This window comes from Diaphorina citri, unplaced genomic scaffold (genome assembly GCF_000475195.1).
Source record: "Diaphorina citri unplaced genomic scaffold, Diaci psyllid genome assembly version 1.1 scaffold1546, whole genome shotgun sequence".
NCBI classification, from domain to species: Eukaryota; Metazoa; Arthropoda; class Insecta; order Hemiptera; family Psyllidae; genus Diaphorina; species Diaphorina citri.
This window is the reverse complement of record NW_007378972.1, coordinates 16,899-41,453: the sequence shown is the minus strand read 5'-3', so window position 1 is coordinate 41,453 and position 24,555 is coordinate 16,899. Positions and strand designations below refer to the sequence as shown.

General features: G+C 39.3%; 1 protein-coding gene and 1 long non-coding RNA gene across 2 annotated transcripts; both read left to right on the top strand.

Moving 5' to 3' along the window:
- The first annotated feature begins 5,852 nt into the window (after nt 1–5,852).
- On the top strand, nt 5,853–9,601 carry LOC103516330 (transcription factor GATA-5-like). The gene is made up of 4 exons (XM_026828763.1): nt 5,853–6,026; nt 6,598–6,726; nt 8,460–8,586; nt 9,145–9,601. The coding sequence occupies exons 1-4, from the start codon at nt 5,856–5,858 to the stop codon at nt 9,291–9,293; spliced, it is 576 nt and encodes a 191-aa protein (XP_026684564.1). The 5' UTR covers nt 5,853–5,855; the 3' UTR covers nt 9,294–9,601.
- A 673-nt stretch (nt 9,602–10,274) lies between these two features.
- On the top strand, nt 10,275–11,263 carry LOC113470379. Its single transcript, XR_003393452.1, has 2 exons — nt 10,275–10,393; nt 11,121–11,263. It is a non-coding gene; the product is annotated as an uncharacterized LOC113470379 (long non-coding RNA).
- The last annotated feature ends 13,292 nt before the right edge of the window (nt 11,264–24,555 follow it).

The following is a 24,555-nucleotide window of genomic DNA, read 5'->3' as shown; positions in this document are numbered from 1 at the left end:
GATTCAAGGAGTTTTGATAAGCCAAAAGCCATCCTAGTTATCTTGAAGGGTTGTGCGTCTGCTTTGTATGCGGTAGGTCACCTATTCGACTCCCGCCGTTGCGGATTATATCCCAAACACATAAGGTTCTCTCTTCGATTGCGGGAAAGATAAGAAGGGACGAGTTCCCCCTATCAAAACTCCTCCCTCCCTCTCTCTTTCTCTCTCTCTCTCTCTCTCTCTCTCTCTCTTTCTCTCTCAGAAAGCACCTTCCTATGATTTAAATTTACATAGGTGGGTATCTGGGTATGATTTAAAAGAAAAACATTGGAACATTTAAGGAGATTAAAAGGAGATTGGAATATTTAAGGAGATTGGAATATTCAAGGAGATTAAAAGAAAGTCCCTCTCCTGTTCTATTCTAGTCTAAGGAGTAAGGACAATCAACCTCCTTATATTCTAAGGCACGTTCCCGTCATTCATATAAAGGAGGAGTCTGCGAGATAATCAAGAGATAAAGAGGAGGGCAGCCCATCCTCTTTAAGAAGAGAGAGGAAGGCGCTGTAACTGCGGTGTTATTAGTTTTTTATCGCCCAATAAAATAAAGATACTTCGAGTGGTGCCCAAAATAGGGTCTTACTCGTACACTGTGTTACATATTCTCATAGCACTGTCTTTCATATTCTAGACTTCTAGAGAGTCTATTGCAAAGTTCAAGTAAGGTAGAGATAAGTCTTTTTTTTTGTAAAGAGGTTTGATGGGAACTGTAACTGCTATGGTCTTATCGTCCCGAAATCGAAGAGAGAAGGAAGACAGGATAGGAGAAAGCCAGCCGTTCCGCTGTAACTGCTATGGTCTTATCGTCCCGAAATCGAAGAGAGAAGGAAGACAGGATAGGAGAAAGTCAGCCGTTCCGAGGAACGAACCTTTTCCTTCCAGGATAAAATCAGCCCCCGGGCGGGAATCGATTCTGCGGTCTAGTACTTATAGAGGCAGACCACCCTCCGAGCTAACTAGGCTGGCTTTTTCTCGTTTAACACTTAACACTAGTTTAATCTAATTGAATCATAATTATTTAATTCAAATTCCTGTATTAGTGGATGTGACTTATTCCCCTAATTTAAATTTACAATATAGTACACAATTCCTGCGTTAAAGGATGTGCATGTGCCTCTTTTCTTGGTGAATTTCATCCCTGCTTATTAAGAAAACTAAAATTACACCACATTATTTAAGTGGATGTAGCTGATTATCCAGTTAAAATGACATCTCCACTAATCTTTTGACAACCACTGCACATACTTAGCATTCTACTACTGGTTTGAATGACGGAGAGGGAACTGTAACTGCTATGGTCTTATCGTCCCGAAATCGAAGAGAGAAGGAAGACAGGATAGGAGAAAGCCAGCCGTTCCGAGGAACGAACCTTTTCCTTCCAGGATAAAATCCGCCCCCGGGCGGGAATCGATTCTGCGGTCTAGTACTTGCAGACCACCCTCCGAGCTAACTAGGCTGGCTTTTTCTCGTTTAACACTTAACACTAGTTTAATTTAATTGAATCATAATTATTTAATTCAAATTCCTGTATTAGTGGATGTGACTTATTCCCCTAATTTAAATTTACATTATAGTACCTACTAAATTCCTGCGTTAAAGGATGTGCCTCATGTGCCTCTTTTCTTGGTGAATTTCATCCCTGCTTATTAGGAAAACTAAAATTACACCACATTATTTAAGTGGATGTAGCTGTTTATCCAGTTAAAATGACATCTCCACTAATCTTTTGACAACCACTGCACGCACATACTTAGCATTCTACTACTGGTTTGAATGATGCGATCCTATTGGTTCCCTGGCCAGCACTGTGTTAACCCTATCACCATGGCAATAAAGCCAAGATAATACCCATTCTCTTTATTGTAAACTGGAAATCATTTGTAAACAACAGGTAAACAAAAGAACTTTAGATCGGTTCCGATTCGCGGGAAGAAATTTTTTGGTGATCTCACATATTAGAGCAAATTGACTAAATTTGTAAATTTTCAGTTGTTCATTTTTGTGTGTTTATATTTTTTGCTGCATTGTTTAAGTGCAGATTAAATAATTTTATTTATTAATTTTAATTGCCTACTAATTTATTTATTTATTTTATTTTTCTGATAAGTGTGAGTAAACTTTTTTTAAGTTTCAATTTTTTTATTTAAATTTCAAGTACCTAGATAGTTAATTTTAATTTAATTGTAGAATTCTTTAAAATATGGACTCTCTTGATCTCATCTGTTTGCCTAAATTTAGGTAGTACCTTCCTAAATTGAATTTATTTTTATTTAATCCTATTTTAGTGAGTGATTACCTAATAATTAGGTAATTATTTTCAATCCTGCCGGTATCAGTGGTTTTCATCGGTATTTAATGTTGTGGAGTTTTAGTTTTGCAATCCAAATTGGAAAATCAAGTAAATTCATGAAAGGTAAGACCTGCAAATATGTTTTCTATTTTATATTAGGTGAGAATAGTGGTGTGTTGGGTGGGGTGTGGGTAGGGGGTGAGAGGTAAGGGAAAGGAGAATTAAGTGACTAAGTGAGAAAAGAGAGAATAGGTAGGTACTTGTTTTCTTTGACAGAAAATACTGAAATATGTATATCTTTCCAATATCTAGATACATAGTTACGTATCCAACTATCCATATAATAACTATGTTAGAATGCATAAAATTTAAATAAATTGATGTTTTATCAATTAAACCTACCAACTGCTATTTCATTAGATGCGTTTGAAATATTAGTAGCTATATTAATGTACTGTAGGTACCAATAAAAATAAAAGGGACTTCAATTGTCAATTCTACCTGGAATTCCTTAATGTTTTCTTTCATAAAGAAAAATGGGCTCTGGCAACATTTATTACTTTCCTTATCCTATAACCTATAGGAAGGAAAGTAATGTAATTATTAGCGTACGCCCCACTCCAGTAGCCCCTCGGCGTGAGGGGACCCAGAGCAATTAGGGTTCCACAGGGACATTTAGGAGCACTCTGTCTATAGGTATTATGAAGCATCCAATCCCTCAAACCAGTGATGAACTAGGCGCAGGGGAAACCTTGCAAAGGGACCCCCAAAGAATTAGCAACAATTTCTGTTACAGGTTGTGGATAAAAAAAAGTGAAAGATGGACAGGAAATCAAAATTCGGATGAAAAATTCATCATAAGTCATACCTATTACATGAAAATGAATTCAATTGTTAGTGGATGTGCCTGATTTCTTATCTTGTGTTTTACTTGGAAACTGTAGCTGAAATTCGAATATCAGTGGATGTTCCTAAAATTCTACTGTGGTATATAAGTATAAGTAGTGTTTTATTTATACTGTCAGCTTAGAACAAGTTGTTCCATTATACCAACAGTTTAATAGAGCACCTCTTTATTGATATAAACTTAGTCTAGCTGCGGGAAGTCAAACAGGGAGTAGACCAGCTTAGTCTAGCTGCGGGAAGTCAAACAGGGAGTAGACCAGCTTAGTCTGGCCGGGGGACTTTAAACAGGAAGTAAACCAGCCTGAAATTCCCTTGTTAAAGAATTAGCTAAGGTTGAGCGTGAAGGGCATCCACTCGCAAAATTTTGTAGCCAAAATCAAATGTCAGCCCAAAGCAATCACCCTAGTAGGGCTGATTGAGAGGCTGAAAACGCCGACCCCGTCTAAACACGGGAAAAGACCAAGGAAGAAGAAGAAGAAGAAGAAGAAGAAGAAGAAGAAGAAGAAGAAGAAGAAGAAGAAGAAGAAGAAGAAGAAGAAGAGTAAAAATGTAACAACTCATAACTCATCCGTTTAGGTACTTGTTTTCTTTACAGAAAATGCTGAAATATGTATCTTTCCAATATCTACATACCTAGTTAAGTATCCATATAATAATTATGTTAGAATGCATAAAATTCAAATAAATTGATGTTTTATCAATTAAACCTACCAACTGCTATTTCATTAGATGCGTTTGAATTTGAAATATTAGTAGGTAGGTATATTAATGTACTGTAGATACCAATACAAATAAGATTAGAATAGAATATACCTTGTTTATCCTGCTCGAATGAGACTAAAAAGTCCCTTTACCCCAGCAGTCTAAACAAGGTCTTGTGTATTTTATGGGTTTAACATTGTACAATGCGTAATTATTACCTACAAATCCTACAATAGACCTTGCTTAATTATAAAAAAAGAAAAATAATAATAATAATGAGAAGAAAATAAGGGACTTTTCCAATTGTCAATTCTACCTGGAATTCCTTAATGTTTTCTTTCATAAAGAAAAATGGGCTCTAGCAACATTTATTAGCGTACGCCCCACTCCAGTAGCCCCTCGGCGCGAGGGGGCCCAGAGCAATTAGAGTTCCGCAGGGACATTTAGGAGCACTCTGTCTATAGGTATTATGAAGCATCCAATCCGTCAATCCAGTGATGAACTAGGCGCAGGGGAAACCTTGCAAAGGGACCCCCAAAAAATTAGCAACAATTTCTGTTACAGGTTGTGGATAAAAAAAAAGATGGACAGGAAATCAAAATTCGGATGAAATATTCGTCATAAGTCATACCTATTACATGAAAATGAATTCAATTGTTAGTGGATGTGCCTGATTTCTTATCTTGTGTTTTACTTGGAAACTGTAGCTGAAATTCGAATATGAGTGGATGTTCCCCTAAAATTCTACTGTGGTAGGTATATAAGTACCAAGTATGTATAAGTATAAGTAGTGCTTTATTTAGACTGTCAGCTTAGAACAAGTTGTTCCATTATACCAACAGTTTAATAAAGCACCTCTTTATTGATATAAATTTGTTAAGTTTCATAATTATAACAAACAAGCTGGGTCCGTCCCTCCGGGAATTTTTCAGCCCGTAGTTTGTTCGATTGTGATTAGAGAAAATCAGTACCTAACCTAATTTGTTTAATAGGTACGTACAATAAGGAAATTGTTAAATCGCTTAAAAAAAAAAAAAAAAAATGGGCAATCAGCAATTATTAGTGAAACAAGTTGTAAATAACACACTACATTGGAAACACAGATTGATCAAAGAAAGGTCCCAAAAGGGTTCCCTGAGGGACGCCACAGCCACAACAGAGGTTCAAAGAAAGTAACAAAAACACAGGCTAGAAAGATAAAATTGAGGATTATATCCACCTAAATCATCAAATCAAGACTAAGATCTCAATTAGATCAAAAGTTGAAAACCTGTGTTCTACCAAGGATTACCTTTTCTATTCTATTTGTATTCCAAATATATGTAGCTCAGATCAGGTCTGCTTGATACCTGATAGTGAGTGGCTGGCCTTATGCGGAGATCATTTTATTTATGTACTTTAGGAGGTTTGACAGAGGGATCTGTAACAACTGATCCTAAAGAGTTAAGGCTCTCGGAACAGCTTGGCTTTCCTATCCTGTCTTCCTTTTTCCTTCGATTTCGAGGCGATAAGACTCCCGTTGTTACAGTTCTTTCTACGAAAGCTTTTTTTTTCTGAAGAGGTTTGCTAGGGGGACGTGTAACAGAGGCCTTGTCGTCCCGAAATCGAAGGGCGAAGGAGAACAGGATAAAAGAAAGACAGCCGTTCCGGTAATGAACCTTGTCAACCTTGTCAGTTTAGGATGATGTTCTCGCTGGGTAGGAATCCAACCCGGGACCTACCGTTTAAAAGGCAAATGCTCTACCTTCAAGGTATTTAGGCTGGCTAAGGCTAGTCACTCACTATCAGGTACACATGATCAGATGTGCCTGATAGTGTGTGTGCTCATCAGGCATCACGTGACGGACGGACCTTTTCAGGCGTACCTGACAGTGATTGACTGGCCTCAAAGTTCTGAACTTGATCATTTTTAATTTCAGATATGATGCTTAACATGGACATCAAGGAGTGTGTAAACTGTGCCGCGAATTCTACACCCCTCTGGCGGCGGGACGGGACGGGCCACCATTTGTGTAATGCGTGTGGCCTATACAACCGGATCAACGGCGTCAATCGGCCCCCCGTTAGGACCAATCAGAAGAAAGCATTGCAGGTAATCTAACTTAATGTTTGAAGTCTTCGGAGCCAGCGTAGTTAGCTTGGAAGTGTGTGGCACATGGCAGGGGAAAATGATAAATATCTCCGCTAAAAGGCATTTTGATCTTGGGGCTTTGGCATCTCCACTAAAACGGCACATCTTATTTTTTTAAACAATATCTTCGGAGGCAGTCTATTATTAGTTAGCTTGGAAGGCGTCTGCCTTGGACGTCACCGAGTTCACTCCCGACCCAACTTTTAGTCAGGTAATCGGGTAGAAAAAGGTCGACGGGAGTGAATTTGTTACCTCCCGTCTGCCTTATAAGCGGTAGGTCGCAGGCTCGATTCTTCGAGCGACCGGCACTTCATTCGTTCTCGGAACGGATAGAAGAAATCCTGTCCACGGAGTAATACAGTTCCACGGAATGAAGGATTTCTTACACAAAAAACCCACTCTGGGGCTTAGATATAGGCGCAAACAGGCCTTAAAGTTGGGTTAAGCTTATACGAATCTACAGTAAGAATAAAAAATTCCTGCTTAGAACTAGACATTAAAGTTTGATCCCTTTTGCTTCCCCTTTTCACAGCAAACGGGTAACAAGAGGAGCGGTGTGTCGTGTGCCAACTGTTCCACCACTTGTACCACTCTGTGGCGACGCAATAATAATGGGGAACCAGTGTGCAATGCCTGCGGTCTCTACTTTAAACTGCACAATGTAAGTTGGTTCTGGAATATCAGGCTTTTCCGTATCTCAAAAAGTTTTAAAGTCCTGCAGTCACTAATCTCATCCTGCGATAGAAAATTTGTAATTTCATCACATCCACTAAAATTTACTGTCCCCCTTTCTTCCTCTCTCTCTCTCTCTCTCTCTCTCGTTCTAATAAAGCCAAAATTCTTGAAATTGATATCTTTCTATAAAATAGGTATTTACTATTCTTTTTTACAATATTACCAAAGCAAGCCTCTAATTCGAAAGAGAGAGGGAGAGATAAAGAAGATAGAGTAACATTTTCACCATGAGAAAGACGTACAGGTGGAACCATCCCTTTTGGGTTGCAGACTCCTCGCACTGTTGAAAATATCTTATCTTAAGGGACATCTCCCACACGTCTCCTACTCTCCCTTTCGAGACATCGGAGGTCCCTAAGAGGAGATATATGGAGATCCCAGAGCGGAGATTAGAAACGAAATCGAAAACCTGAATACACACACGAGTGATTTGTTTTTCAACAAAAACATACAATACAGGGTTAACTGAAAGGAGAAACAGGAAGAGGTTAACTGAAAGTTAAGAAGAACAATAAAGAAATAGGATAGAATAGGTATGCCTTGTTTAAATATTGCCAGTATAAAGCCCGACTACAGCACTTGTGAGATGAAGTGCTTCTAAGAAGAACTGGTTCCTCAAGAATCCCCAGATCGAGCTTTCTTCTCTATAAAAAAAATCAGCCTTTTATGTATTAAAAATTGATCGTGGTTGGTGTCCAGTATCTAGATGGGTGGCCGGGTGGCCATCTTAGTAATCGCGTGCTACTGGCTTTTCTCGGCCCCACTCTGCCTAGGTTGTGAGGAGGCGGGTAGTTTGTCGCTGAACGGAGGGTAAAAACCCTGACGGAGTTTTTTCGCGTCACAAAAGTGTTTGTATTTCAGCAAAAACTACAAATGTTACACCCTGTATCTAGTCAGCACATTATTGAACATGTAAAAAAAAAAAAAAAAAAAAAAATTTTTTTTTTTTTTTTTTTTTTTTTTTTTTTTTTTTTTTTTAAAAATTTTTTTTTTTTTTTTTTTTTTTTTTTTGCATTATTGAAAGAGTAATAGTCGTCTATAATGTGAGAATTTAGGTTCCAAATCAAATATTGGTTCCTATCGTAAAAAAAAAAAAAAAATAAAAAAAAAAAAAAAAAAAAAAAAAAAAAAAAAAAAAAAAATGGTACTGCCTTATTTCCGATCCTTTCCCTTTCCTTCAGGTTTGTTCATTAAGGTCGCCCTTCAAGGTTGACCGTATTGGGTCACTTTTTGTTTGGCTATTCGTTTGTTTGTGGTGTAAACAATGACTGTTTTGAGAGTAAAAGTGTCCTGTGGGAATCAGGTTGAATTAGGTCAGTATGCTCTGTTAGGAATCCTATGTATGGTTAGGATTATTTCACACACAGTTCCGTTCAGAGCAAATTATGTTGTGAAGAGGAAAGTTCGGTCTTTCTCAGATGTCAGATGGTTTGACCAAGGTTTGGTGGTATGAAAAAATTAAAGTTACCTATGCCTCGATTTAAAGAAACCTCTTGAAAAGGTGAACCCATGCGGTGGCTTCGCGATGTGTTACTAATTTGTCAGGTTTACCTGATACTTGAGTGCCTGGCCTTAGGTATTCTGCTCAGTTAAACGCTTCCCAATATGGTAAAGACACAGTTCCTTCAACCAGTATTCACATGTCACTCTCTGTCACAGGTAAATCGACCCTTGTCTATGAAAAAGGAAAGCATCCAGAACCGGAAGAGGAAACCCAAAAATCCCGGATCTTCCATGTCTCCACCACTGCTGAAAACAAGTGACCATCATTCTGCCAGACATCACGGTAAGACTCTAATGCGTGAACTCACGTGACGTGATAGTAGTGTGGCTGTCCTGAACGAGATTACCCACAATATTATGGGAAAACTTTGAACTACATCTTTGTGACTCCCCATGAGTTCACGTGACGACGTGACGTGACCTGATGGTAGTGTTTCTACATTAGAATTGCATAGCCAGCCTAGTTACCTTGGAGGGTAGTGTGTCTGCCTTGTAAGTGCTAGGTCTCGGGTTCGATTCGCGAGCTTTAGCACTCGGGGCCAGGGCCGTATTTAGTTGTGATGGCAGAGGGCACCTGGGGCTTTTTTAATTCCAAATAAAGTAATATACCTACTAAAAGTATTGGCCTATAAAATTTATTACCTACTTACTTATTGCATGGCACTACAGCCCGGTGTGGGCTTTGTCACTCCATCCCCTCACACCGATTGCCCGTAGATCTTGGGTGACACAGTCTAGCCATCGCAATCTTGGTCTTCTTTTCTTCCTGAGGGCGTAGATTTTGGCGTTCAGGATTTTTTTGTTGGTTTGTATTTAATCAGAGTGCATTGTGCTATTCCAGGTCACCAACTGCTGACGGACGGCAAGCTGGTGCTTCCCCACATGTCACTAGGGCCGGGAGATTCGCTAGTCAACTCGGAGCATTACATCGGACAGTCACCTTTCCTGTTGTCCTCGACGTCACTACTCAATCGACACATATCCAGGTAACGTCCAAATTCCAAACCGATGAACGTCGTCGATAAACATGAGACGACAAAGTCAAAGTCAACTTAACTTACCTTAGCATCGAGATGTTAGTGAGTATCAGCCTCCAAAAGTGATTCCTTAAAGTAAAGTGAGTTAAGTGAGCAACTAATACCCACCACTCACGCTCAGGTTTTCTGATAGACCTAAGTCTCTTGGACACGAACAGTCCGAACGTGTGTGGCGGAAAAAACCCTGTTTCAGATGATGTCAATTGAACCCATTGTGAGCTCTGCTTAACGCCTGACACCACGCTCAGACGGCGGCCCGCGGCGATGTGTGTGGAGGAAAGATCTTCCGAATTCTAGTCTGCCAGACGCTAGATAGTTCGAAGACGCTCGGAGCGTGAGTGTCCTGCCTTAGAACAAACTTTGTTTATCCTGCTGGGATAGGACTGAAAAATCCCTTTACTCCCGCAGTCTAACCAAGGTCTCATATATTTTGACACATGGGGAACACATACTCGGGGAACAAGTCTGATATGGTTTTGGGTTCGATCGCCCTGATTAGCATTTTTATCTCTTGTTACTACATCCCGATATTGTGTTAGATTGGTTGCATTCGACGATTTGAAATTTTAATCAGATGTTAGCTATAAATGACTGTAATTTGGAGCTCAACTATGTAAATAAACAAAAGACCACATGACTATAACAGCTAGAACTTCAGTCTAAAGTAGTCTAAACTGTGTAGCTATATGATCAAATGACTGCTATAGGTAAGTTGAAACTATGTAGCTATGAAATGGAATGACTAGAATTTAACTACCAAGGACATTATGGTTCTAAAGATATCATGTGAGTGCCAATGTCTTGTAGATAGGTTTATGATTGCCTCACTCCAGTGAATCGTTTTGATCGAAATTGTTCAACAGTGTTGAATTGTTACTGACACCGGTATTATTCTTTAACCCAGCAAATATACGAGACCTTGTTTAGACTGCTGTCGAGTCCATGATCTCCAGAAACGGCGACGCCCTCAGTGTGATCACATCTACTCCCAACATTCACCATTCTGATGATTAACCGTCACCAAAAATGGCGATATTGTAACTACTTTTAAAGGTGAGCCAGACCACAGATGTCGAAAGCCAGGGGGGTTAGCACGTTGAATGTGAAGTTTGAACACTCCCATTTAATGACCGCCAGTAATGGTGTGCCCAAACATAGTCGACCGGCTGCCGGTCGACGATGTGATTCTATGTTGAGGTAGTGTGAACGGTTCAGTCGAAATCGATAGACCATATGTGGAAACACCTTAAGAGCTATGGCGGCAGCACAGATAGCACTTTGAATGTATCAATTCCCGATGGAGCATTAGAGTTAAGCAGCGTTCCGCCTGGTTGGTATCCGGCTAACCGGATGGGTGACCATCGGGTAAAAGCGTACCGCTGGATTTTCCTGTCTCAACTCTGACTAGGTGGGGTTAATGTGTTGTGTATAGTTGTATACGTGAACTAAGTTTTACTCATTCAAACCAAAGAATAAATAAATTTAAGTAGGTACCACTGTACCAAGGGGTGGGTTCCTTAAGGATGTAAAATTGTTCACCATTCATTTCACCATTTCACTTCCCTATTTGGAAAATGATGATCCAATCACGGGCATAGGTACCTAATTATCCCCAGATTCCCTAGAAAAAAGGGAAAATTTTGCTCTGGTCGACAAGGTTACCCTTAAGGGACAATACCCCAAATAAAATTATTGTATAATAAATTATCCTTTATTATTATTTTTTTGTATATTTTAGAATTTTTTCTTCCTATGGGTATTTTTCTGACTTTTCTTGCAGCTTTCAGAATGTGGGATTTCAGTTCCTTCCTGAATTGACCTTCTGGATTACACGTGGCGAGGGTCACGAGGCCTAATGACTTTTCCCGGCCTCTTCTGCCTTTTCCAACCCCACTCAGGCTGACTCACTTACTTATCCGTGACCAGGGCCCAGTTGACAAAATGTCTGTTCAACAGATTGTCTTCATTCCTAGGCATCTGTTCAACATGCTGAATCTGGGGGTTAGCACTATGTACCTAACCATCCTCCTTTTTGATATGGGCTTAGGGTTGTCACTGGCGGAGTTCTAGCGGAGAGGCGAAAACCCCACTCAGGTTGGGTGAGAAGTCTACCATTATGGAAAGTTGAATGCAGTTTGGATAATTTAACACAAATCTGGGTAATCTGCTAGTGGTGCGGCGCTAGCACATTGAATGTACCACTTCCGCATGGATCACTGAAGTTGAGCAACGTTGAACTTGTTGGTGCCCGCATGGGTGACCCTGACCATCTGGGACATTGCGTACTGCTGGTTTTTCCCGGCCCCGGACTGGCTTTTCAAGGTGGATGAAGGTGAGGAGGCGGGTAGCATTGAATGGAGGGTAGAATACCAGGGACTAAAACCTTAGCATTTGAATGTATAGTGACCTTAAACGCCTTGGAAGAAAACCTGCTTTCCATCAGCAGGTATGACCATAGTTATATCCGCATCACCCTAAGGAGCTTGCTATGATGCCAAATGAACCTACCAACTTGTTTTTGAAATTCACCTGTAGGGAATCAAGATATTCTATACAACGACGGTAGAGCTCAAATTTTAATCTTCACTTAGATTTGCAACAAGATTTGTTGGGGTATTTTCCACCTTTATTTACATAATCTCGTGCGAACATTTTGATCGCGGCGCAAACTGTCAAAGAGAATGAGTAGCCTTTCCTAATAAGGCCAACTTTTCCTAATAAGGCCATCATTTCCTAACAAGGCCAACATTAGCGGCCAACACGACACTTTCAGTCCGATTCTCATGTCCATTGGCAAATTGACACAACCTTCTATTTCCATTAAAGAGCAAAGAGGAAAAAAGTCCATCTGACCTGTTCAACTGATCCATTAAAAAAATCTGACAAATTGACCAATGAACAATAATGGGTTCAATATTGGGTATCACTTTAATGGGTTTCATGAAATCCTGACAGGCTTGCACTCGGTATAAATCAGCAAATAAGAATCCTTTCTAATTACTGAATTCGCGGCTTTGATCACGAAAAAAAGTAATATTTGCAACTTTTTTTTCCTTTCTACAATATAAATTCTACCTACTTAGTGACTTATTTTTGTCCTCTGTGGTATGTTGTTCTGGCCCTTTCAATTCTATTGAACAGTCTGGTTCGGTGTTTCTTAGGCCAGCCACTACCTATCAGGTAGACCTGATTAGGTCTCAGGTAGACCTAATCCGTCAGTTAGGTCCACCTGATACCTGATGAGCGCACACACTATCAGGTAGATCTGGCAGGTACGGCTGAATAGGTCCGTCAAGTACTTTCCATAGGAAGTACTCTGTGATGTGATAGTACCTAGTGTGTTTCTATCTTTAAGGTCTTTAGTGACGGGGACTTTACTCGTGAAATGGAGGGTAAAACCTTCGCCACTAAAAACCTTAGCAATACACACAGTGACGTTAAATCTCTAAACAAAAGGTCATGGAGGAGACCGAGAGAAAATGCAAGGCTTGTCACACACGGGTCGTATTTGTCTCGTAAGAGGTGGGTTTTTCTTAGCTTGGTCCGAATAACTTCGCTATTACAATAGAGCGCCGAAAATGAGGTATAAGAAAGAATTATATACAAGTACCTTGTTTACTGCCCGAATGAGAATAAAAAGTCCCGTTCCACCCACAGTCGACCTCGTTGATCGATGTCGACTGAAACCGTATACTTCTTGGACAACATACATAGATTCATTCACCTCTTCACCTCGTCGATCGACCATCGATCAATTTCGACATCCATCGAGGTCGACTATGTGTGGACACAGCTTTAGACTTCTTATAGGATGTCGATTACCGCCATTGTTGTGGCGGACATAATGACAGACACTCACCAGTCTAGTTAGCTTGTGGTTGGTAGCGTGTCTGTCTTTTAAGCGCTAGACCGCGGGGTGGATTGCCGCCCGGGGTGGATTTTATCCTGAACGGATAATGTTCGCTTTTGGAACGGCTGGCTTTCTCCTATCCTGTCATCCTTCTCTCTTTGATTTCGGGACGATAAGAACTTGGCAGTTACAGTTCCCTCTATCAAACCTCTTGAAAAAAAGACAGTCACTCGCAGACTTTCTGCCCACAAGACTGTCAGTGTCAGTATCACTGTCAGTTTCGCTGTCCACCGTTGGTATCCGGATGGGTGACCATCGGGGTAAAAGCGTACCACTGGATTTTCCTGTCTCAACCCTGACTAGATGGGGTTAATGTGTTGTGTATAGTTGTATACGTGAACTAAGTTTTACTCATTCAAACCAAAGAATAAATAAATTTAAGTAGGTACCACTGTACCAAGGGGTGGGTTCCTTAAGGATGTAAAATTGTTTACCATTCATTTCACCATTTCACTTCCCTATTTGGAAAATGATGATCCAATCACGGGCATAGGTACCTAATCATCCCCAGATTCCCTAGAAAAAAGGGAAAATTTTGCTCTGGTCGACAAGGTTACCCTTAAGGGGCAATACCCCAAATAAAATTATTGTATAATAAATTATCCTTTATTATTATTTTTTGTACATTTTTGAATTTTTTCTTCCTATACGTATTTTTCTGACTTTTCTTGCAGCTTTCAGAATATGGGATTTCAGTTTCTTCCTGAATTGACCTTCTGGATTACACGTGGCGAGGGTCACGAGGCCTAATGACTTTTCCCGGCCTCTTCTGCCTTTTCCAACCCCACTCAGGCTGACTCACTTACTTATCCGTGACCAGGGCCTAGTTGACAAAATGTCTGTTCAACAGATTGTCTTCATTCCCAGGCATCTGTTCAACATCCTGCTGAATCTGGGGTTTAGCACTATGTACCTACCTAACCATCCTCCTCTTCGATATGGGCTTGGGGTTGTCACTGGCGGAGTTCTAGCGGAAAGGCGAAAACCCCACTCAGTCTGGGTGAGATTAATAAGAGGCTGGTAGCTTATCGCAATTGTCGTGAAATGGAGGGTAAAACCTTCGCCACTAAAAACCTTAGCAATACACACAGTGACGTTAAATCTCTAAACAAAAGGTCATGGAGGTTAAGAGCAAAGAGGAAAAAAGTCCATCTGACCTGTTCAACTGATCCATTAAAAAAATCTGACAAATTGACCAATGAACAATAATGGGTTCGGTATTGGGTATCACTTTAATCATTAAAGTTTAATGGATTTCATGAAATCCTGACAAGCTTGCACTCGATATAAATCAGCAAATAAGAATCCTTTCTAATTACTGAATTCGCGGCTTCGATCACGAAAAAAAAGTAATATTTGCAACTTTTTTTTCCTTTCTACAATATAAATTCTACCTACTTAGTGACTTAGTTTTGCCCTCTGTGGCATGTTGTTCTGGCCCTTTCAATTCTATTGAACAGTCTGGTTCGGTGTTTCTTAGGCCAGCCAATACCTATCAGGTAGACCTGATCAGGTCCGTCAGTCAGGTCCACCTGATACCTGATGAGCGCACACACTATCAGGTAGACCTGGCAGGTACGGCTGAATAGGTCCGTCAAGTACTTTCCATAGGAAGTTAGGAAGTACTCTGTGACGTGATAGTACTTTGGGTGTTTCTATCTTTAAGGTCTTTATTGACGGGGATTTTACCCACCATTCGGCGACATAAGCCTTTTTACATTAACCTCACCCACCTTCAGTAGGTCCGGGAAGGGCCAGCAGCACACAATTGCCCAGATAGTCACCCATCCTTTCAGTGGACCGACCTTTACTTTCAGGAATTGGATTCAAAGATGTGATATCCGCAGCATCCAATGGTACATAAAGGCCATATTTATGTGTACTCAACACAAATCGACGTATCCTTATTATAAACACATATAAATATGGATATTAGATAGGTACCTATAGAAATATGGATATAAATATTTATTTAAAAGAAAAATATAAAAGAATTTAAATTGAATATTGAAATCAAAGCATTGTCCAATGCATTAAACCCATTATATTATGCTGAACTTGTAGACACTAGTATACGACCGACCGCAATATGAACACAGAGTGTAACAGAAAATCTTCAAACAATAACTAATAAGTATAACTTTTCTCTTTAGAAGAGGCCGTCTCTGAATAAAGCCCGACTACAGCACTTGTGAGATGAAGTGCTTCTAAGAAGAACTGGTTCGTATTACCTACTCTATTTATTATACCTACAGACGTCCCTCTCTTCGGAGACAAGCCACTCAATAAGCTATTCAGAAGACCATTTTTGAAAAGGTTTGATAGAGGGAGCTGTAACTGCCAGGGTCTTATCGTCCCGAAAGTGAAAAGAGAAGGAAGACAACAGTATAAAGTCATTCTTTCCGAGATTAAATTCCGCCCGGATGGGAATAGGTGCACCCTGTATGTAAATTTAGCCAGCATCGGAGAACATGATATTAACATTAATGTCCCCTCTGTTACTAGCCCAACCGTGGTCAGCCGTTGATTTTGTTTCCTTTGGGTGTGTACCTTATACTTTACTAAAGGAGCAGGTAAATGAAGTAGGTATACCTCCTGCATGGTAGTTCAAAAAATCGATTTAAGGAGTGCTCCTTTGTTTACAAATTTCTGGATATTTCGGTTTAAAAACATTCCATCTTATAGTATTCCAGATTCAAGGAGTTTTGATAAGCCAAAGCCATCCTAGTTATCTTAAAGGGTAGTGCGTCTGCTTTGTATGCGGTAGGTCACCTATTCGACTCCCGCCCGTTGCGGATTATATCCCAAACAGATAAGGTTCTCTCTTCGATTGCGGGAAAGATAAGACGAGACGAGTTCCCCCTATCAAAACTCCTCCCTCCCTCTCTCTTTCTCTTTCTCTCTCTCTCTCTCTCTCTCTCTCTCTCTCTCTCTCAAAAAGCACCTTCCTATGATTTAAAATTACATAGGTGGGTATCATGGTATGATTTAAAAGAAAAACATTGGAAAATATAGTATTCAAGGAGATCAAAAGAAAGTCCCTCTCCTGTTCTATTCTAGTTTAAGGAGTAAGGACAATCAACCTCCTTATATTCTAAGGCACGTGCCCGTCATTCATATAAAGGAGGAGTCTGCAAGATAATCAAGAGATAAAGAGGAGGGCAGCCCATCCTCTTTAAGAAGAGAGGAAGGCGCTGTAACTGCGGTGTTATTAGTTTTTTATCGCCCAATAAAATAAAGATACTTCGAGTGGTGCCCAAAATAGGGTCGACTTTGATCGACTGAAGTGTTATCTAAAACTTTCTCGCTTTGAGTTCATAGGTCGTCCCGACAAATTTCAAGATTAGAGCTCATTTGTGTGAGAAAATGTGAAAAAAATCCCCCAAAAACCAGTTTTTTTGGTTTTCTGGACTAAATTTGCACCACCACTTTCGTGATCCTGGTAAGAAGACCTCTAATTCGATATATAGGTCGACCAGATTTGGATAAGTCCTTCTATGGGCACAGACCGACCGATAGACAGACAGACGACACCGAAGCGAATACAATAGTCCGTCCCTTATCTACCTTTTTATCACTATTGTAATAATAAAGGAAGGACGTACTAAAAAGGCTCAATTTTTAATGGCAAAATTTTTTATATGGAAAAAGATCTAAAGTCAATCTATCTAGTGTAATGAATTTCTATAGCTAGACAATTTGTCTAGAATTTTTTGTACCTGACTGTAGGTGACATACGTTAACCACTATCATTTAACATTAGCAATATTTCAAGGAAAACCTGGCAACTTTATCTCCTGGAAAAAGATCTACAGTCAATCTATCTAGTATCTAGTGTAATGAATTTCTATACCTAGTTTGTCTAGAATTTTGTACCTGACTGTAGGTGACATACGTTAACCACTATCATTTAACATTAGCAATATTTCAAGGAAAACCTGGCAACTTTATCTCCTGATTATGGCTGCTATCTATGTGTGCTTGTGAGGTGTACAATCACCCATCACAATCACCCCCAGGGACAAGCACCACAAAGTGGTGAGCGATTTCTAATGTGTGCCATACTTAACTGAAAGATATGGCTATGTACACGTACAGGGTGTGTCGAAAAAAGAGGGGTATATTTTAATCCGAGCCTCTGTGGACCATTTCAGGGAGGGTCAACTCTGGAAAAAATTGAAAACTATTTTTTGGAATGACCCAGATCCACTTTGGAACTTTGCTTATCCAAAAATCAATGAAAAGAGGATTAAATTTTAGAAAGTTGGAGCCGACACATCTGAAACATGTCAACACTCCTAAAGGAATTATTTTCAGAATATTTTGAACAGAATTTTCAACTTTTCATGATTGACAAAAAACAAATAGTTTCATAATCTAATGAAATTCGTTTTTTGTTTGTTTTCTTTTTTTTTTCTAAGAGGTTTGATAGAGGGAACTGTAACGGCCAAGTTCTTATCGTTCCGAAAGCAAAGAGAGCGAAGGAGAAAGCCAGCCGTTCCGACAACAAACCTTATATCGTACATTCAGCAGGATACATTACATTGAAATGGGGGTCTTTTCTGACAAAATTCCTGTGTGCGGAGTACAGTATGTAGGACTATTGCAACCCATACCTTCAGGATAAAATCCACCCTGGGCGGGAATCGAACCCGCGACCTAGTGGACCCCCGGTGAAATTTCACACTTTTGACTCCCCCTGTACATAGTCCGGTAAGATAGTGGCCACTGACTGGCAGGCTAATTTAGTCCGGTGGAAGATAACGCCCGCATTTCCCTTCCTGATAAAGCTCGCGCTGGTAATGGTGATTAGTTGATGGTAGCTATATTGTTCTGTCACCTTAAACCAAGCGACCTCTTCGGTTCAAACCTGGCTGGGATATGAGGGAAAAAAGAAGAAAAAAACAGGAAAATCTAGTAAGAACTTTTTTTAGGATTGAAGTTGCTACTCTTGTCCTCACAAAATCACAAGGACTTTGTCCTCACAAAATCACAAGGACTTTGTCCCCACAAAATCACAAGGACTTTGCCCGTTGCCGGGAATCGAACACAAAATAATATCACTTGTGTTAGCATTCTGAAATGCTCACCAGAATTAACAGATTAATTGACTTGGGCTTAAACCAACAACCTCTATAAATCCAAATGCCATCGCGCTAACCATCACTTAGCTGGTTTTGTATGATAAATTCCTTCTCTCTTCGCTTTCGGTACGAAAAGACCCTAGCAGTTACCTACAGTTCCCTCTATCAAACATTTTTTTTTTAATGAATTTCCCCTTCAAATTTGAAAACCGAAGAGTCTCGTGTCGTTCTAATTGAAACCAAGTAGCCAAGTTGGCTTATCAGGCGGGTAATATTACTGGTATCCTATTTGTCATAGCCTCTGGCTGGTGATAAGGGCCAGCGATATGGTTGAGCTATCAGAAGGTAATATGCTAAGAAGCACAGGTCGATAGCAACAATGTTCCTAACATCCTGACTGATGGCGTATCAGCGAGTTCCTTATGATAAATAGTGCATTATTTATTTGTAAAAAATAAAACAAAGAGCATTGGAAAAATTACAAGTCTGGCCAACTAACTGGACTGTTGCAGGACCTAAGGGCACGGTATGGGAAAAGACATCCAACGAACCATTCAGAATTGCAACCAACAAAATAAAGATAGCCATGTTGATCGCAAACATCCGAAATCGGATAAGAAGGAGAAGAACTGGACTGGTGTTGCCATTGTGGTCAACTATGAGGGATTCAAACCCTTGTTCTCCAGCTTACCTGACGATTAATTAACCATTATTACCGAGAGAATAAAAGTTGTGTATCAGGGGGAATCATTGGGTCCAAATTGAAATTAGAGTGCACAGGTAATTTTGACCACAATTAGGATTTTCCGGGCAATTCTTAATAATTTCAGTAAAACGAGTTTGTTTTCAAACAACATGGATTCATCACGGATAAAAGGATCCCCCGAAAACAAAACAAACCTCAAATATCTCTAATAAAGTAATAGAAAGCTAAAACAAACTCCAGAAATCCCTAATAATTCTAATAGAAAGTAGTGCCTAACTAGGTACATTTATGTTTTCTGCTGAAAGCTCGAAGTTTTGGCTCGCCTAATCTCCCTAATGTCTGAGACTGATGTTGTTGTATCAAATATTGCAAATAATATCACTTACTACATTTTTATTGGTGGTATAAATACTCTTATGTAGGTACGTTACCTAATACCCCGGACTTAGCCATATAAATTATATCTACATAAGCTCTACCATCCTATTTAGTTGTTTTTACATCGTTCAAATATCGGTCGAGTTCTAACATACCAAAGTACCAACACACATAAAATTCTTGTTGAAAGTCGAGCATTAAGCCAAAAAAAAGGATGCCAGATTTTTATCCGTTTTCTGCCAAGTTTGTGAGTTATGAGACTGTGTGCAATAATGTTGAGCTCATTCTATGATCAATCACATCAAATTAGAGTAACCGAACAAAACAATCAATGGAAACAAATAACTTGGTCCAACCATAGATAGGTATTTACAAGTACATCATTATACTTGGGTAATCGTAATATATTTTCTAGGTCCCTAATGTAAATTTTGCAGCTTGTAAAATATCTATTTGTAAATTCTGTTGTACAAAGAACACTCCCTTGGAAGAAAGTTTGAATTATTTATAACTCATACCTGCATTGAGAATAATGACTATTGAGATGTAAGGACTGAACTTTTAGATAAAAGAACACTTATGAAGGCAGTAGGTAAAAGAACACTTATGGAGACAGGAGTTAAAAGAACACTTATGAAGGTAACACTAATGGAGGCAGTAGTCAAAAGAACACTTACGAGGGTAAAGCTGTGTCCACACAGAATCGACTCGATCTATGTCGACTGAACACTGAAACCGTCCACACTGCTTTGACAACATTAATTCACTTTAGAACCAAACAATTTGTTAAGAAAAATCTTAAAATTCACTTCCTTCTAAACACATAAAATTCTTGTTGAAAGTCGAGCATTCAGCCAAAAAAAGGATGCTAGATTTTTATCCGTTTTCTGCCAAGTTTGTGAGTTATGAGACTGTGTGAAATAATGTTGAGCTCATTCCATGATCAATCACATCAAATTAGAGTAACCGAACAAAACAATCAATGGAAACAAATAACTTGGTCCAACCATAGATAGGTATTTACAAGTACATCATTATACTTGGGTAATCGTAATATATTTTCTAGGTCCCTAATGTAAATTTTGCAGCTTGTAAAATATCTATTTGTAAATTCTGTTGTACAAAGGACACTCCCTTGGAAGAAAGTTTGAATTATTTATATAACTTATACTTGCATTGAGAATAGTTACTATTGAGATGTAACGACTGAACTTTTAGATAAAAGAACACTTATGGAGGCCGTAGGTAAAAGAACACTTATGGAGACAGGAGTTAAAAGAACACTTAATATGAAGGTAACACTAATGGAGGCAGTAGTCAAAAGAACACTTACGAGGGTAAAGCTGTGTCTACACAGCTTGTCGATCTATGTCGACTGAAACCGTCCACACTGCTTTGACAACATTAATTCACTTTAGAACCAAACAATTTGTTAAGAAAAATCTTAAAATTCACTTCCTTCGTTTAAAAAAGGTGTACCTATTGGTGAAGCTGTGATCAGCACAAAATAAATATGTGCCCTTATACCTAACATCAATGGTTGGGAAATTTAAGGGTAATGATAGTCACTATTAATTAATTTATTTAATTTTGACATCCTTTGTAAATACTTTTTTACTTAAAACAGCTATAAAATAATTCAGTATCCATTTTGACTGGCTTTCTCCTATCCTGTCTTCTTTCTCTTTGATTTCGACACGATTAGACCTTAGCACCTTGGCAGTTAAAGTTCCCTCTATTAAACCTCTTGAAAAAATAAAAATAAAGTAATAATAATAGAATCTCTATTTATTCTAAGCCCCGCCCAGAGGTACAAAAGTTTGGTCTCTTCAGGGCTTCAAGTGCTTGACAATATGCAACACACTGAGTTGTCATGGTAACGAACGAAATACGAAATGCGTACTGAATTCAATGGAGAGTTTTGTGAGTGTGCGTGGGGGTGGATTTTTTTCTTTTTTTAGAAGGAACGGAGGTATTATTTCCCAAAATTCAAGAGGGACAGGAAAAGGCGAAAAGAGAAAGCCATACCTATACATTCCTAGCTTCCGAGAACGAACCTTACCTATCTGTTTAGGATTTGCATTTTGCAATAAGTAATTAAAGGTTTTAAGGTGGATCAATTCAGCCGATTACATTACTTTCCTTCCTATGGAAGAATAGGTAGGATAAGGAAAGTAAAAAAAAAAAAAGAATTTCTCTTCGTTCGATCAAGAAAAACAGGCATCTAAGCGCCATCACGACTATGCCAACTCTCAAAATGAAAGAGATAAAAGCCAATTATCCGCAAGCCAAGATACAGATAACAGACGCATCGGAAAGAAGACACAAAAGAAGTGAGGTAAGAGCTCTCAAGAGCAGTAACTTACACCCCGTTATACGAAGAATCTAAAGCCAAAGAAAGGAGAGGAAGAAGACCAAGACCAAGAAAGAGATGAAGAAGATGACCAAGAAGGCGACGAAGAAGCCAAAGAATTCAAAGAAAGAAGACTGATGAAGAGGAAAAGAATGAGGAAGAAGAAGACAAAGAAGGAGTTGGAGAAGGAGAAGAAGAGGAAGAAGAAGCCAAAGAAAGAATGAAAGAAAGAAGAAAAAGAAGTCCATGGGGAAAAAGAAGAAGAAGAAGAAATAGAAGAAGAAGAAATAGAAGAAGAAGAAAAAGAGGACGAAGAAGTCAAAGAGGAAGAAGTCAAACAAAATGCAAGGCTGGAAAAAAACGCGAAATGGCAAAAGAAATTGGCTCGAAATTCAGTCCAACATTGACCGTGCGACAAAGAGACATCAGTGAATACTTAGCAATATAGGTAAATATACAAAACAAATATACATAACACAAAATTATATAGGTACTAAGACCAGATAGAAAGAGACACTCCGCAGACCAGATCGACCAAAGAGGAAAAGAATGAGGAAGAAGACGAAGAAGGAGGAGGAGAAGGAGAAGAAGAAGCCAAAGAAAGAAGAAGTCCATGGGGAAAAAGAAGAAGAAGAAGAAGAAAAAGAGGACGAAGAAGTCAAAGAGGAAGAAGACAAACAAAATGCAAGGCTGAAAAAAAACGCGAAATGGCAAAAGAAATTGGCTCGAAATTCAGTCCAACATTAACCGTGCGACAAAGAGACATCAGTGAATACTTAGCAATATAAATATAAATATACAAAACAAATATACATAACACAAAATTATATAGGTACTAAGACCAGATAGAAAGAGACACTCCGCAGACCAGATCGACCACAAAACAAATATACATAACACAAAATTAAATATAGGTACTAAGACCAGATAGAAAGAGACACTCCGCAGACCAGATCGACCAGAGAGAAAGAAAAGATGCGGAGGATCAAAGGATGCCGACCTAATGTTTCATTAATATGCCATTAGATCCATAACCATCTGTATATGTAAACCAAACATATGTACGTATAATGTATGCCATTAAATCGAGCACAATCACATATGTGTATAGTACATAATATATTATGTGACTACCTATATTCTATTTATATTGTATTTATTGAGTATTTTTTATATCGGGTTCAAGTCATTGAAAGGAAAGTGTCAGGGTACACGTGGGGATACAATGTTAATTGAAGATGAACCTGGAATTTAAAATCTAACAAAACAAGCCAGGCTATTGTACGTATAGCCAACTTCCAGGGTAGTGCTCCTGCCTTTTTTAAGAGGTTTGGTAGAGAGAACCAAAACGTATGGAGGGGACTGTAATTGCTCAGGTGTTATCGTCCCGAAATCGAAGAAAGAAGAGAGGATATTAGAAAGTCAGCCGTTCCGAGAACGAATATTATCCGTTCAGGATAAAATCCTCCTCAAGTATTTTTTATATCGGGTTCAAGTCATTGAAAGGAAAGTGTCAGCAAAAACTTCCAAGCTCTTGGGAAAAGTTTGGAGCCAAATTTGTAGAACACTACATCTAGAATTTAGTTTATAAGATTAAAAGGGCGTGGGCTTTAATAAGTACTTACCAGCTGAGGGCTCTGAGTGACTTAAATGGTCGCCAAATCCAAGATTGCATCAATCACAATCAAAGGTCCCAAGAACGAACCCTGAAGAACGGAAAATTCACAAAGTTACATCACCTCACATCATGCTAGTTTAATTTTAAATCTAGTCAGAGTTAAACAAATACTGATTGAAATCTCCCAATGGTCATTTCTTTTCCCGGATACCACTGTTCATCGAGGGGACATTACTTTGAAATAGAAGTGATCGAATGCCTTTCCCAAATCAATCATTGGCCCTATGGCACCTCAAGGCCCCATTTTGGCCATCACTGCCTGTCGGAAACTTATTCAATAGCCTTCATTTTTTAGGACACTAGCAGTTTGCTCATTCTTCGCCACATTGTTCATCGAGGAGACATTACTTTGAAATAGAAGTGATCGAATGCCCTTCCCAAATCAATCATTGGCCCTATGGCACCTCAGGCCCCCATTTTGGCCATCACTGCCTGTCGGAAACTTATTCAATAGCCTTCATTTTTTAGGACACTAGCAGTTTGCTCATTCTTCGCCACATGAAATAGAAGTGATCGAATGCCCTTCCCAAATCAATCATTGGCCCTATGGCACTTCAAGGCCCCATTTTGGCCATCATTGCCTGTCGGAAACTTATTCAATAGCCTTCATTTTTTAGGACACTAGCAGTTTGCTCATTCTTCGCCACAGAAAATTGGTCCATAACTCGAGATCGATTACACTACTATCACGTTACGTGAGCTCACGAGACCTGGGCCCAATGACTGGCACCTCAGACCGTCAGTTTGGTCACCACTGGTCGGAAACTGGTCTGATGTCTAGTTTATAGCATACTTAAGGAGAGGCTCGAGATCGATTACACTACTATCACGTCACGTGAGCTCACGAGACCTGGGGCCAATGACTGGTACCTCAGACCGTCAGTTTGGTCACCACTGGTCGGAAACTGGTCTGATGTCTAGTTTATAGCATACTTAAGGAGAGGCACTAATTGAGACTGCGCCAAAGAGGGTTTCGATGTTCGAACATAGTGGAAGAATGAAGAATATGCCGCGGGCACCGAAGCCCCATGTCTAACATTGGTGGACCATGCCCTTTTATTATTTTATTTAGATATTATTTTCCATTTATTTATATTTTTTGCATT